The sequence below is a fragment of the Piliocolobus tephrosceles genome, chromosome 10 (assembly GCF_002776525.5).
Source record: "Piliocolobus tephrosceles isolate RC106 chromosome 10, ASM277652v3, whole genome shotgun sequence".
Classification (NCBI taxonomy): Eukaryota; Metazoa; Chordata; class Mammalia; order Primates; family Cercopithecidae; genus Piliocolobus; species Piliocolobus tephrosceles.
The window spans coordinates 45,601,424-45,614,617 of NC_045443.1; the positions used below are offsets into that span (position 1 = coordinate 45,601,424).

A 13,194-nucleotide genomic window follows, 5' to 3' on the forward strand; every position below is an offset into this window, starting at 1 on the left:
CTGTACCAGTTTTTCTCCTGCCCCTCAGATGAGCCAAACTTTGAGTTTTATGTCTGTTTGTCATTGACACATCTCAATAAATTTTTTCACACAATTTTTTGAGGGATGGCTTCTTTAAGTCCAACAGGCTACTGATCTTTTCAAGATGCATTCCAGATGAACTGCTAGGTGAGGGGGAAGCTTCATTTTTGTTACCTGATAGAATAGCTTTTCTTTCATTATCTATATATATAATGTGATACTAAGTTTGGATACTTTTGGTTTTAAAGCAAGACTCAGTGGTATATCTTCATTAAAAGCTTCATTTTAAAAAGCTGTAAAGTTACTAAAAACACAAATACCCAATCAATCAAGTTGGGCCAACCTTGGAACCTTGTTTTGAATATCTTTCATTGTTTTGTTTGTTGTATTGTAAAAAGAATGTATGGTTGAAACTCAGGAATGTGTAAAATGAATTATTTCACACACACAAAAATTGCTTTTAAGAAGTGTCTGTTCATGTCCTTTGGTTTTTTCTTGTTTATTTGTTTAAGTTCCTTATAGATTCTGGATATTAGTCCTTTGTATCCTCTATAGTGTGAATCAAGGCCAACCACCTAAAATCAAGCTTCCCTTGGTCTAGGGTGGAAAAGAGGGCTAGAATCTGCTGCTTGAGGCTAAATATGAGACCCAGGTGATGGTATTCATGAAGTCAGAAAAGAAGGAGGGTTTACTGTGAACTTATGGATCAGGAAAGCTTCATAAAGGAATCAGAACTTGGCTTGAGCCTTTGAACTTGCAGCAGATGTTTTGAGATAAGAGTTTGTAGAAATTTGGGAATGGGCGTGGTGATTCATGCCTGTAATCCCAGCTCTTTGGGAGGCCAAGGCAGGCAGATCACCTGAGGTTGGGAGTTCGAGATCAGCCTGACCAACATGGAGAAACCCCATCTCTACTAAAAAGACAAACAATTAGCTGGGCATGCTGGTGCATGCGTGTAATCCCATCTATTTGGGAAACTGAGGCAGGAGAATCGCTTGAACCCTGCAGGCGGCGGTTGCGGTAAGCCCGGATTGCGCCACTGCACTCCAGCCTGGGCAACAATAGCGAAACTAAAAGTTTGTAGAAATTTGGGAAGAGAAAGTGAAAAATAACTTATAAATTTCTAAGCTGCCTATCTTATGAAAGTGCTCGGAATGGTTAACTGGACCTCAAGCCTGAGAGCCAGCAAGGAATTGAGAAGCCTGAGTCTGCAGGAATTTGGAAATCTGCTCTATCTAAGAGTATGAATTATCTTCCAGACAGCTGCAGGACCTTGAGGAAAAAATAATGAGTAGATATTGGAGTCTCCTAGACTTCCATATGAGAAAGCACATAAACCACACCAGAGCCCTGGCCTTTCTGCTGATGAACATATGCTTTTTGATGGTGAAAGTGGACAGGACACTGTAAAAATAACACACAACAATAATGTTTGAAAACACTTAACAGTTACAAATGCTTTCATATAATCATCCCCCAAATCCTTGAGAGAAAGATTACTCCTCTTGTTTTATAGGTGAGGAAATAGGCTTAGGGTTGAGGCTCAATGGCATAGTAGGGTGACTATAATTAACAATAATTTATTATGTATTTCAAAAATAGTTAGCTGAGAAGAGTGGAAATGTTTCCAGCACAAAGAACTGATCAATGTTTGAGGTGATGGATATCCTAAATACTCTTGATTTGATCATTAGATATTGTATGCATTATCAAACTATCGCATGTGCCTCATAAATATGTACGATTAATACGTATCATTAAATAAATTAAAAGGATGTTTTCAGAATTAGGGGCATGGCTTGGATTTGCAGTGAGTAGTAGCTCTGCCGGGTTCTATGGAGAAATAGCACTCCAGCTGGCAGAACTGTGTGCCTGAGCCATCTGATATGATGTCAGTGCTATCAGTGTTCATCAACAGTCTCCTCTTAACTGGAAATCTGTAGGCTCAATGTCTTTTTATTTTTACTTTATTTTATTTATTTTTTTTTAGCAACAAGGGCTTGCTCTGTTGCTGAGGCTAGAGTGCAGTAGTGCAATCATGGCTCACTGCAGCCTCAAACTCCTGGGCTCAAGCAATCCTCCTGTCTCAGCCTCCTGAGTAAGCTAGGACCACAAGTACCTGCCACCATGCCTGGCTGGGGTTTTTTGTTGTTGCTGCTGCTGCTCTTTTGTTTGTTTGTTGTTGGTTTTGTTTTGTTGTGTTATGTTTTGTTTTGTTTGTAGAGACGAAGTCTCACTATGTTGCCCAAGCTGGTCTTGAACTTCAGTGTCATCTAGAGCCCAGTTTTCACTCTATTCTGGGTCCCCAGACTCCCTGTGATTACTGGCCTCCTTACTCCTGTTTGGGAAAAGTTATTGCTTTTTTTTTTTTTTTTTTTTGTAATCAATTCTTTGGTTTTTATTATGGCTTATCACCCAAGCATTCATTCTTAAACATTGTAATTTGGTTTTGCCTGTATCTTTAAAAAATCTCCACATTCCCCTTTCATTCCCTGCCCCACTTTTTCTGTGTAATGTACTTGTTGTATAAATCAGGTCATTGTCCTATAGTCTGGATTTTGCTGAGCTCAGGCCCATAGTATACTTTAAGGTATTTCTTTGCCATCTGTATTTCTTGCAAGCTGGCAGTTGAATCACATATGTGATCAGAAGCTGACGAATGGGTGGTTTAGGACACATTTCTAAATTCAGACTCTAGAGCTCCCTCTACTCTTGTCCTCCTGTCATTTTCCAAAGGTGGTGACTTACTTTCTGAGATCTGGTTCCTCCCTCTCTTCTGGATTTTTTTTTTTTTTTTTTTTCCCTATTTCTTTAACCTATACTCTTTGGACTCAAATCCCAGCATTTTCTCTTCTGTTTGGGAAAGGAGTTTGGGATAGTTAGTTCCGAGAGTTTGTGGGCCCCAAACTGCTTCAGTCTGTGGAAAAAATGAAAATCAGAATATAAATTTTAAAAGTGGCCCAAGATAGCTACAGGTTGGAGATATGCGTAATAAAAACGAAGTTTATGAACTAAGCTGTGCTTACACCTGCTAGGCTGGAGTCTGTCAAATATTTCACTGACTTGTAGTGATTACAGCCTTGTCTATCAGATAAAACACAAAGGGAACTTATTGCTTTTTTTAATGGCAGGAACTGTATTAGCAGGAACCACACGGCCAGGAGATGAGGCTGTTTGCTCAGGATCGGCAAGCATGGTAGAGCAGACTGGTTACCCGGGTTTCACTCACTTTGACCCTTCTTCTTTCTTCCAGTCACCTGTATATCTGTATACATCCTCTCCTAGGTGACTTTGGCACTGATTTAGGAATGAGGTGGTATTTAGGAATAAAAGCTTCAGTTGTGCTGCCAAGAATAAGCAAAATCTTTCCACTTCCTCAGCCTTCCATCCCCATTACCACCCCCATCAGAAGTCACGAAGGAAAAGAACACTTTTTCGGGGGATAAAAAGGAAGCAGTTTGCTAATTGAGTATACTTTCTAAAGAGGACCTGAGAAATTTGACAGGTTAGGCGGGGTGAAGGGTGAAGAGTAGACATAAATTAGGCAGGCAGGAAAATGACAAGGTTTAATGAGAGTGACCATCACCTTCACTTCCAATGTTCTATGCTTTAGAGTTCTCAAAGGGCTTCCAAGATACTTGGAAGATGAGGCAAGGTTCCCACCTGTCCCCACACCTCCCATAAGGGATATGAGAGGCAGGACCCTGGCTATCCTTCCTGGATTTTTAGTACAAAAACTTCAAGAATTCCTGCTTGGGGTGATAGAATAGAGTTAGGAGAAGCCTTTAGCCCACGTTCTATGCTCCTCATCAGGTTTATATCATTCTTTCTTTGTAGCACATCTATAGAAGGGACAATGAGATCACAGGTGGGTAAGGTATGCAAACTCTCTGGATCCTCTGGGCCTTCTAATTCCTAGGGAGAGGGGAGGAGAAGAGGTTGTAGATAGGAGGGAAAAAAAAAAAGGCTGCCTGAGAAGGGACGGGGTGCTCTTGACTGGCTGGTAGAGTGGGTCATTTTCTACCACACCAGTAATATCTCCAATGCCAATGCTTCACCAGTTGACTCCGGGGCAGGCAGGCTGTACAGGCATTGACAAGGTGGTAAACAAATGGGTCTGTTTGGACCTGTCACACACCAGCTAGATCCAGAGCGAAGCAGGATATATGGGATGAAATGATTCAGCAGGGCTGCAGGAGACTTTTGGCTGCCTGAGAAATGGGATGATTTTGGGTGTCCAGCTCAATTCCAAGAAGTATCTTGTCTTCATAATGTTTCATAATGTGTCACTTCAGTTTCTGGGAGAGTTGGGATATTGTTTCCAACGTTTGTTCCTTATTTCTACAGGAAAGACAGGTAACCATCACTGAAACCCTGTGGGACCAGGTGAGGACAGAGGAATCATTTTTGACAGCATGGCAAGAGGTAGGAAGTGGGGGAAGGCTTCAGGAAGGAGCACATTTATTTCTCTTTCCTTGAGTGATTTGTTGATTGACGGTGAAGGTAGATCAACAACCTTGTTCTGTCGTTTGTGCAGTCTCATATTCTCAGAGCTTCTCGGGTCTGTGCACGTCAGTGCCCCTTCCCGACACCCACTTATTTGAAGCTGTCACAGGTCCTGTTTGTTTTAAGGTGTTTAGTCCCCAAGTCTCAGTGATATTTACAGACTTGAAAGCACAGGTATGGCCTTTCACAAACATGAAAATGTTGATTTCAATTCACAAACGTAAAAATGCCAGGTTTCACTTTATAGTTGAAGGGTATATATGTGCAGAAGCCAGTAATGCCCATAAGATACCCACAGCAAATTGTAGTGAACTTTCATAGAATACAGACATTTACTTGGAGTTTCTAAGAGGCCTTCACATAAATACCAGCTACTTCAACATCCCAATCTTACCATATTAGTTGCTTGTAAAACCTTAGATAGAGATGAGAATTAAAAGATATTTGATCACTTTTGAACTTACAGTATAGGAAACTGAGCATTTAATCATTTCTGATTAAAAATGAGTAAAATTCTCCAGAGCCTCTTGTGCGAGCCCCCACTGTACAATATTATATAAAATGAATAATGTGTCCAACATGTTTTATTTTCTGTGATATTCGATGACTCTTTATATAAGGAAATAATCTTAATTATAATGCTGTACAGTAGCATAACTATTTCATGTTCTTACAATTATTATATTAGCTAAAGAGTAAGTTGCTTGTGTAAGAGTCAAAAGACCATCCTGTTGAGAACAAGAAAATAATCAGGTACTTATAATATAACAAAGAGTGAACAAAGGGCAGTGAATTAACCATTGAGAGGCAACGAATTAATCATTGGCACACTCTACCCCTTTGACCATTCATCTTCCATATGTACCCTTATATACTAATTGAAGCTCCTGAATATCGACATACACTATATTTCCACCAAACAAGACAACAACTATCTAAAAGTTCTCACACTTTCTCCCAAGGGAGACAACCCACAGTTCCAACAGTCACTGGATCCATTCATGGCTGGGTAATACAGTAGGCAGATATTTGGTTTTATAAGAAACTGCCAGCCCCGGCCCTGGACCCTATAGCCACTGAGATGTTGATGCCAAAGAACTGGATTGCCATTTATGAACTCGTTTTTAAGGAGAGAGTCATGGTGGCCAAGAAGGATGTCCACATGCCTAAGCACCCGGAGCTGGCAGACAAGAATGTGCCCAATCTTCATGTCATGAAGGCCATGCAGTCTCTCAAGTCCTGAGGCTACATGAAGCAATAGTTTGCCTGGAGACATTTCTACTGGTACCTTATCAATGAGGGTATCCAGTATCTCCATGATTACCTTCATCACCCGGAGACTGTGCCTGTCACTCTACACCACAGCCATCCAGAGACTGGCAGGCCTTGGCCTAAAAGGTCTGGAGGGTTAGTGATCTGCAAGACTCACAAGAGGGGGAGCCAACAGAGATACCTACAGACAGAATGTTGTGCCCCCTGGTGCCGACAAGAAAGTCGAGGCTGGGGCTGGGTCAGCAACTGAATTCCAGTTTAGAGGCAGATTTGATTGTGGATGTACATCTACCTCAGTAAAATTGGAGAGGATTATTTTGCATTGAATAAACTCACAGCCAAAAAGAAAAGAAAGTGCCAGAACTTTTTCCAAAGTGATCATATGATTTTACACTCCCTCCAATAAGCAAATAAATATCAGTTGAATACCTATGCTAAGCTTCAGAATAAGAACGAATTAGACTGAAAATAAATATGATAGTAGGTTTCGTTATACGTTCAAGGCACAGCCCAGTCTTCTTTAAATACTTTACTGTATTTTGCTCATTTACCACATAAAGAAATGGTGGCCCAGAGGTTTCTGTAGAGTGGAAGTCAGTGAGGATTTATTGCTAGAGCTACAAAGCCACAGTCTCTTGGCACTCACATTCTACAGCCTAGTGGCTAGGGAACTAGGTAACTTAATTTTATATGTGAAATCTCTCTGTAATAAAGTAATCAACTACAATACTATTTTTTCTATATTTTTGTCTTCTGTCAGGTGCTGACAGTTTTTAAGGATATACAAAAGGAGGTGAGATTAGATTTTGATTCTCTGAATTCCCCAGCCCTATCATGTGCCTTGATCCCATTTTTTTCTTACCCTACTGAGATGTTGCCTCTGACCAAGGTTTCAGCTTCATTTATTTTTCTAGTGATTTCTCCCTTAAAGAGTACCAATGTCTTGTCAGTCCAGGCAGCTAAGGCAAGAAGATGCCTAACAGTTCCCTTGAGGAAATGTGATAATACAGACAGAAAATTGTATATGCTAGAACTTCTCTCAGCAAGAATACTCTATGTGGTTGTATGAAATGCTGATAAGTGACTGAGTTGGGGAGAATCCCCTAGTGATGTAGTAAACTGCCTTATTAGGTGAGTATGTCTGTATGGAAGTACGAATTAGAGACAAGAGCTAACCTTCTTGGGTAAGTAGAAATAAAACCTCTTCCTCTGCTCTCTTTGGCTCTTCTTCTGTAGATTTCAGTCTCTTTCTCTCTCTCTCTCTCTCTCTCTCTCTCTCTCTCTCTCTCTCTTTGAGACATGGTCTCACTCTGTGCCCAGGCTAGAGTGCAGTGATGTGATCTCAGCTCACTGCAACCTCTGGCTCCCAGGTTCAAGCGAATCTCCTCCCTCAGCCTCCCAAGTAGCTGGGAGTACCACACCCAACTAATTTTTTTTTATTATTATTTTTTGTAGAGATAGAGTGTCGCCGTGTTGCCCAGGTTGGTCTCGAATTCCTGGACTCAAGCCATCTGCCAGCCTTGGCCTCCCAAAAAGGTGGGATTACAGGTGTGAGGCACTGTGCCCGGCCTAAGAAAAAGAATTTTCTTTTTCTTTCTTTTTTTTTTTTTTTTTTTTTTTGAGACAGTCTTGTTCTACCACCCAGGCTACACTGTAGTAGCACGATCTCGGCTCACCACAACCTACACCTCCCAAGTCCCAGTGATTCTCCTGCCTCAGCCTTCTGGGTAACTGAGATTACAGGTGTGTGGCACCACACCCGGCTAACCTCTGCATTTTTTAGTAGAAACAGAGTTTCACCATGTTGGTCAGGCTGGTCTTGAACTCCTGACCTCAGGTGATTCACCCACCTTGGCCTCCCAAAATGCTGGAATTACAAACATGAGCCACCCCACCCAGCCAAGAAAGAATTTTTTAAAGATCCTTTACATGTAGTTAAAGCTTCTCTGCAGAGAACCACTGGAGACTCAATGAGGAGTGTAAAAGGGCCCAGAAAAGACATAGCAGAAGGCCAGAGGGCCACAAAGAATAAAAGATGCGAGACCTTGGTATGAATAGTTATGACTGCAAGTGATGAATTGTGTGTCTCCCACCCCTAAAGAGGCATAGCTTGCTCCTATTTATTCATTCATTATTCAAAAGACATTTATTGAGCATATGCTATATACAGGGCATTATATTAAGTGGTTTGGTGTGAGAGATACAAAAACAATACAAATTGTGCTTTTGGAAGTCTTGGGATTTTGGCCGGGCACAGTGGCCAAAGTGGCTGGATGGTAATCGCTGCACTTTGGGAGGCTGAGGTGGCCAGATCACCTGAGGTCAGGAGTTCAACCAGCCTGACCAACATGGTGAAACCCCATCTCTACTAAAAATGCAAAAATTAGTCAGACTTGGTGGTGCACACCTGTGATCCCAGCTCCTGGGGAGGCTGAGGCGGGAGAATCGCTTGAACTTGGGAGGTGGAAGTTGCAGTGAGCCGAGATCACACCACTGCACTCCATTCTGAACAGCAGAGCGAGACTCTATCTCAAAAAAATAAAGAAAGAAATCTTGAAAGTTCCATGTCCAAGAAGCCCATGTTTTCCCAAACAGACATCCCTGCATTTGACCAAGTCTATAGCTAGTACACTGCAGGTCCACAGGAGACCAGCCCCATCGTCTCTGAGTCTGTATTCTCATTATTTTTCAGCTGCAGGAAGATGCTCAGATTCGAGATAAAAGAGCACCATTCCAAGGTTTGGATAAGGAAACAAGGGAGGGGATCTGGAATTCAAGTCTCATTGTATCCATTTCCCATACAAAAAAAAATGGAGATACGAAGCGAGATATGGAGTTCATCCCAAAGTCTCACCCTAGGATCTTCCATTTAGCTTATGGCTGGAGTCCAGGTTCTTTTCTTTTCCCACTTCAACCAAGTTGGGAATTGGCTTTCCTTAAAGCATTCATAAGTACTGCGAGTCTCTCCTCTGTCCAGCTCAATCGCCTCATGTCTGAGTCTGTTCAGGCTGCTAGAACAGAATACCATATTCGTTAGTTTATAATCAACAGAAATTTATTTCCCACAGTTCTGGAGGCTGCGATGTCCAAGATCAAGGTGTCAGCAGATTTGGTGTCTGGTGAGGCCCTGCCTCCCAGTTCATAGACAGCCAACTTTTTCACTGTGTCCTCACATGGAGGAAGCAGTAAAGGAATTCTCTAGGTTCTCTTTCATACAGACAGTAATCTCATTCATGAGGGCTCTGCCCTCATAAGTGAATTACCTCCCAAAGGCCCCACACCTTACTATCATTGCTTTGGGGACTAGGTTTCAATATATCAATTTGGAGGGGACATAGACATTCAGTCTACAGCATGTGGACAGGAATGGAAGAATCTTTTTCTCCCTTGGAATGACTGTTGAGGGCCTGAGAACACTCTCATGCCTCGGCTAGATATGGTTCTTGTCTGTAAAGACAGCAAGTACGGAAAAGCGGAACAGCTTCCCAAGGCTGGCACAGGGATAGAATGGCAGGCAGGCTAGAGTGGAATGATTATTCAGGGTGGTCAAGTTACAGTTTTCAAATGCCCAGATGCTAATTCTAGCATTTCAAGAAAATATTCAAAATACGCAGGAGCCTAGAATTATAGCACAAAAGCCATATGTGGAACTCTTTTCTTTACTTATCCAAGAAAGAACTTACAAATTGGGGCTTTTCAAATTTTTGCATATATACAGATCACCTGGGTCCCTTGTTAAAAAACAGATTCTTATTCAGTAGGTCTAAGCTAGGCTTGAATTCTGAGATCCGCGATTCTCTACCTCTAAGAGACTCCCGTATGGTGCCAAATCTCCTGGCTCTTGCATCCCATTGATTATCAAGGATATACATGACTGAGCCCAAAGAGAGAGCCTCCAAAGTCAGAATTAAATAAGATTGAATTCAAGGATTTTTATATCCCATGGAAGGGGTGAGGAGCCTTCGGCTGTGGATACAAGAGGCAGGGAGAGGAGGAAATCTGGAGATTCTGACTACTCTTGGGGTCTCTCTGGTATTGGAACCACTCTATGCTTTTTCAGCCCCGCGGCAAAATGGAGTTCGTTAAGAGTACAAATCTTCTTGGGGATCTTTAAATACAGACAGTCCCAGAGAAGATCCTTCTGATCTTTCTCCAAACCTGGTCCATCACCTCCACTCCAGAACAAGGAACTATGGCCTCCACTGTGAGATCCAGAGGCTCGTGAGATACTTTCCTTGGATGCTGATCCCTAAGGTTCAAAAGGTCAAAAGGGCCAAGCTCACCTCTGCTTGGAGAATGCTCTCCTTCATCCTCAGAAGCCTGATTTCCAAATAGATCCCTGCGGGGCCCTGGGAACACCCACCTGATTACCTGGGCTGTAAAAATGTGGATTTAGGATCTAACTGTTGCTGCTGCTTTTCTGCTTCCTGAAAATGGAGCAAGGCAGGGTGAAATCCAGGGTGAGATGAGGAGAATTCAAGTCTCATTGTATCCCTTTCCCACACAAAAAAATGGAGATAAGAAGTGAACTACCAGGGACTTGTTCCAGCGGCAGCGCCCTGGGATGGAAACATTTGGCTAACTCAGTTCCCAGCCCTGGATGACAGAGCTTCAGTGGCCATGATCCGCTCTGCTTCACAGGGGGCCAGATTTCTGGTGCCACATTCTACAACTGCCTCTCTGACGGGTTTGTTAGGTCGTTAGTGTCCCTACAAGTCTGGCTCCTCCCACTTTGGCTATACTTCAAACCAGGGATGCGAGCTGAGCAGCTGGGGAGACATGTCCAGGCCCCTGTAACAGAATGACTCTTCTCTGTGTCCACTTCAGGGATGAGCAACTGCTCCGTGACACCCATGACATCAGCACCCAGGACTGGGTAAGTGTCCCTATTCTGACAATGTTCAAGGGAGATGGCACCCACCTGGATATGGGGGTGCTGGCCACGAATATAGCTAGCTCTGAGCCTTGAGCCTTCAGAAGCCTATGCTTCCAAAGGGGCAAGAAATGCCTCCCCACCCGACTATCTTTACAAATGGTGAACTACAGAGCCTGGGCTTCCTCCTCCATCCTCAGCCCCATCAGAAATCCCTGAAATCTCAGGATCAGCCCTGAACCCTCAGGATCAGCCCTGAACCTCACCATAAGAAAGATCTTATTGTAAGAAAGTATCTTAATTCAACTGAAGGAATAAGGGAACATAGAAAGAATGACAGCTAGGAAAGGAAGACCACAAAGAAGGAATAAAGAATCAAGGACGTAGGCTGGGCGTGGGGTGGTTCATGCCTGTAATCCCAGTACTTCTGGAGGCCAAGGCGGTTGGATTGCTTGAGCCCAGGAGTTCGACACAGTGAAATCTGTCTCCACAAAATATACAAAATTAGCCAGGTATGGTGGTGCACACCTGTAGTCCCAGCTACTCTGGAGGCTGAGGTGAGAAGATAACTTGAGCCTGGGGAGGTGAAGACTGCAGTAAGCCATGATCATGCCACTTCCCTCCAGCCTGGGCTGGAGACAGAGCAAGACCCTGTCTCATTTAAAAAAAAAAAAAAAAAGGGATCCGGGACTCAGAAGAAAGTCATAAGAAAATTAGCAAAAGTTAATTTTCAAAAGAAAATTAACAAAAGTTAAAATGCCCTAATATTGAGAGATGTCGCTTTCTCTTCCATAACAAGATAAGGACAAAAAAGATCAGGCTACTGCAACATAAATTTAAATTAGACGTTGGAAGGAAAGACTTTCCAATAGTGCAACTGAGAAATAGGACTAGATAGTCAAGAAAGACAGCAGCACCATGTACTTCAGAGGGCCTTAAAGATAAATAATGTTTAAAAAAAAATTAGGCCGGGTGCGGTGGCTCATGCCTGTAATTCCAGTACTTTGGGAGGCCGAGGCAGGTGGATCACCTGAGGTCAGGAATTCAAGACCAGCCTGACCAACATGGAGAAACTCCGTCTCTACTAAAAATACAAAATTAGCCAGGCATGGTGGTGCATGCCTGTAATCCCAGCTACTCGGGAGGCTGAGGCAGGAGAATCGCTTGAACCCAGGAAGTAGAGATTGCAGTGAGCCAAGATTGTGCCATTGCACTCCAGCCTAGGCAATAAGAGTGAAACTGTGTCTCAAAAAAAAAAAACAACTAATTTTGACATGTTATGGTTTTTCCCGAACCAGGAAATGGAAAAGATGAACTCCCTAGATCCCTGTTTGAACAGAATTTGTCCCTATCTCAGAAAATTGACTCTCATAAAATAAAGCCATTTGTTTTAAAGAGATGGATTGTTACGCTTTAACTTTCTCAGTGCTGAAACCATGGAAGGAATAAATGAAAAGTGATTTCATATTAACAAAATTCTAAATGTAACTATTGTAAACCTTTGCATATGAGGAGCACTTTTGATTGGTCAAAATCTTTCAGATATATGATATTATTTAATTTTAATTTTATTATTCCTCTGAGTCAAGCAGTAGGAATATTCCTGATGAAAACATAGGCTGTAATAGGTTATGATGCTTCATCTCCTAAAGCCTACCCAACAAGAGCTTTTTCCTATGAGCCATGCATCCATCAGGAAATTGCAACTCCCAGAGCCTAAGATGCCCATTCTTGGTGGAGTGTAATAATAGAATCCCTAAAGGTAATGGAGGCCAGGAAGGGGACTGAAAGGGTAAGATCTCTTTCCCTCATACGTCTACAACTTTCTCTTATTTGGCACAGAAGCGTAAGGCCTCCAGATTCCTCCATGACCCCAAAGTTGAGAAGATTGCAGTTCAACTCTGGAGAGAAGCCATCAGGAGGCTGTGTCCTCAACCTGAAGACACAGCTCTTCAGTCAATCACCTTACTACCCTGGACCCTAACTCTATAACCAAGGAAGAAGGACATCTCTGTTTCAGCCACTTGTTTTACCCGGGCAGTCTTTCCCCTGAGCTCCACCCTGCCCATCTGTGGTAGTCAGGAACCCAGGCCTCATAGGTCCTCATCCCAACATGGCAGGGCAGCACCCCACGAAGCAGGTGCAGTCATATAAGGGGCAATAGGGTGAGAGGGTGAACAAGTGAAGGCAGGGCTAGGCCAGGTTCTTTTGGGCTCTGTGATCAAGACAAAGATCCAAACAGAGTGCATCAGGTGTGGATAGTGTTCAGGAATCAAGGACAGAAAATTGTGGGATAAAGAGATGGAAAGGTGTAAAGTTTTAAAACACATTAACAAATGCGAGGCCTATAATTCCCTCTGGAAAGTGCTCTAGAAACTTACACTACTTTGGGGGCTTAATTCAGTGTCAAGAGTCAAACACAGTCTGTCCTTTATAGACTCCTTTGTCCGGGTTTTCTTTCCTAAAGTATTTGAATATGCTTCCCCAAAGGCACTGTTTAAGTGACAGGCCATTTCCTCAAC

The 13,194-nt window shown here is 42.7% G+C and overlaps 1 protein-coding gene and 1 pseudogene across 1 annotated transcript; both read left to right on the top strand.

The window, feature by feature from the left end:
* The first annotated feature begins 1,175 nt into the window (after positions 1-1,175).
* Positions 1,176-12,656, top strand: C10H12orf54 (chromosome 10 C12orf54 homolog). Its single transcript, XM_023210620.3, has 7 exons — positions 1,176-1,262; positions 3,707-3,889; positions 4,369-4,407; positions 6,560-6,592; positions 8,492-8,537; positions 10,627-10,675; positions 12,515-12,656. Exons 1-7 carry the CDS (start codon positions 1,176-1,178, stop codon positions 12,654-12,656), a joined length of 579 nt encoding a protein of 192 aa, XP_023066388.3.
* On the top strand, positions 5,609-6,125 carry LOC111541734 (annotated as a pseudogene).
* Positions 12,657-13,194: the final 538 nt, after the last annotated feature.

Excerpts from the sequence above, each read along its gene's own strand:
- C10H12orf54 (XM_023210620.3), top strand. The coding sequence starts at position 1,176 with ATGGTTAACTGGACCTCAAGCCTGAGAGCCAGCAAGGAATTGAGAAGC. Across the intron at positions 3,890-4,368 it reads AAGGGACAATGAGATCACAG|GAAAGACAGGTAACCATCAC; the intron begins GTGGGTAAGGTA and ends TTATTTCTACAG. Across the intron at positions 4,408-6,559 it reads CTGAAACCCTGTGGGACCAG|GTGCTGACAGTTTTTAAGGA; the intron begins GTGAGGACAGAG and ends GTCTTCTGTCAG.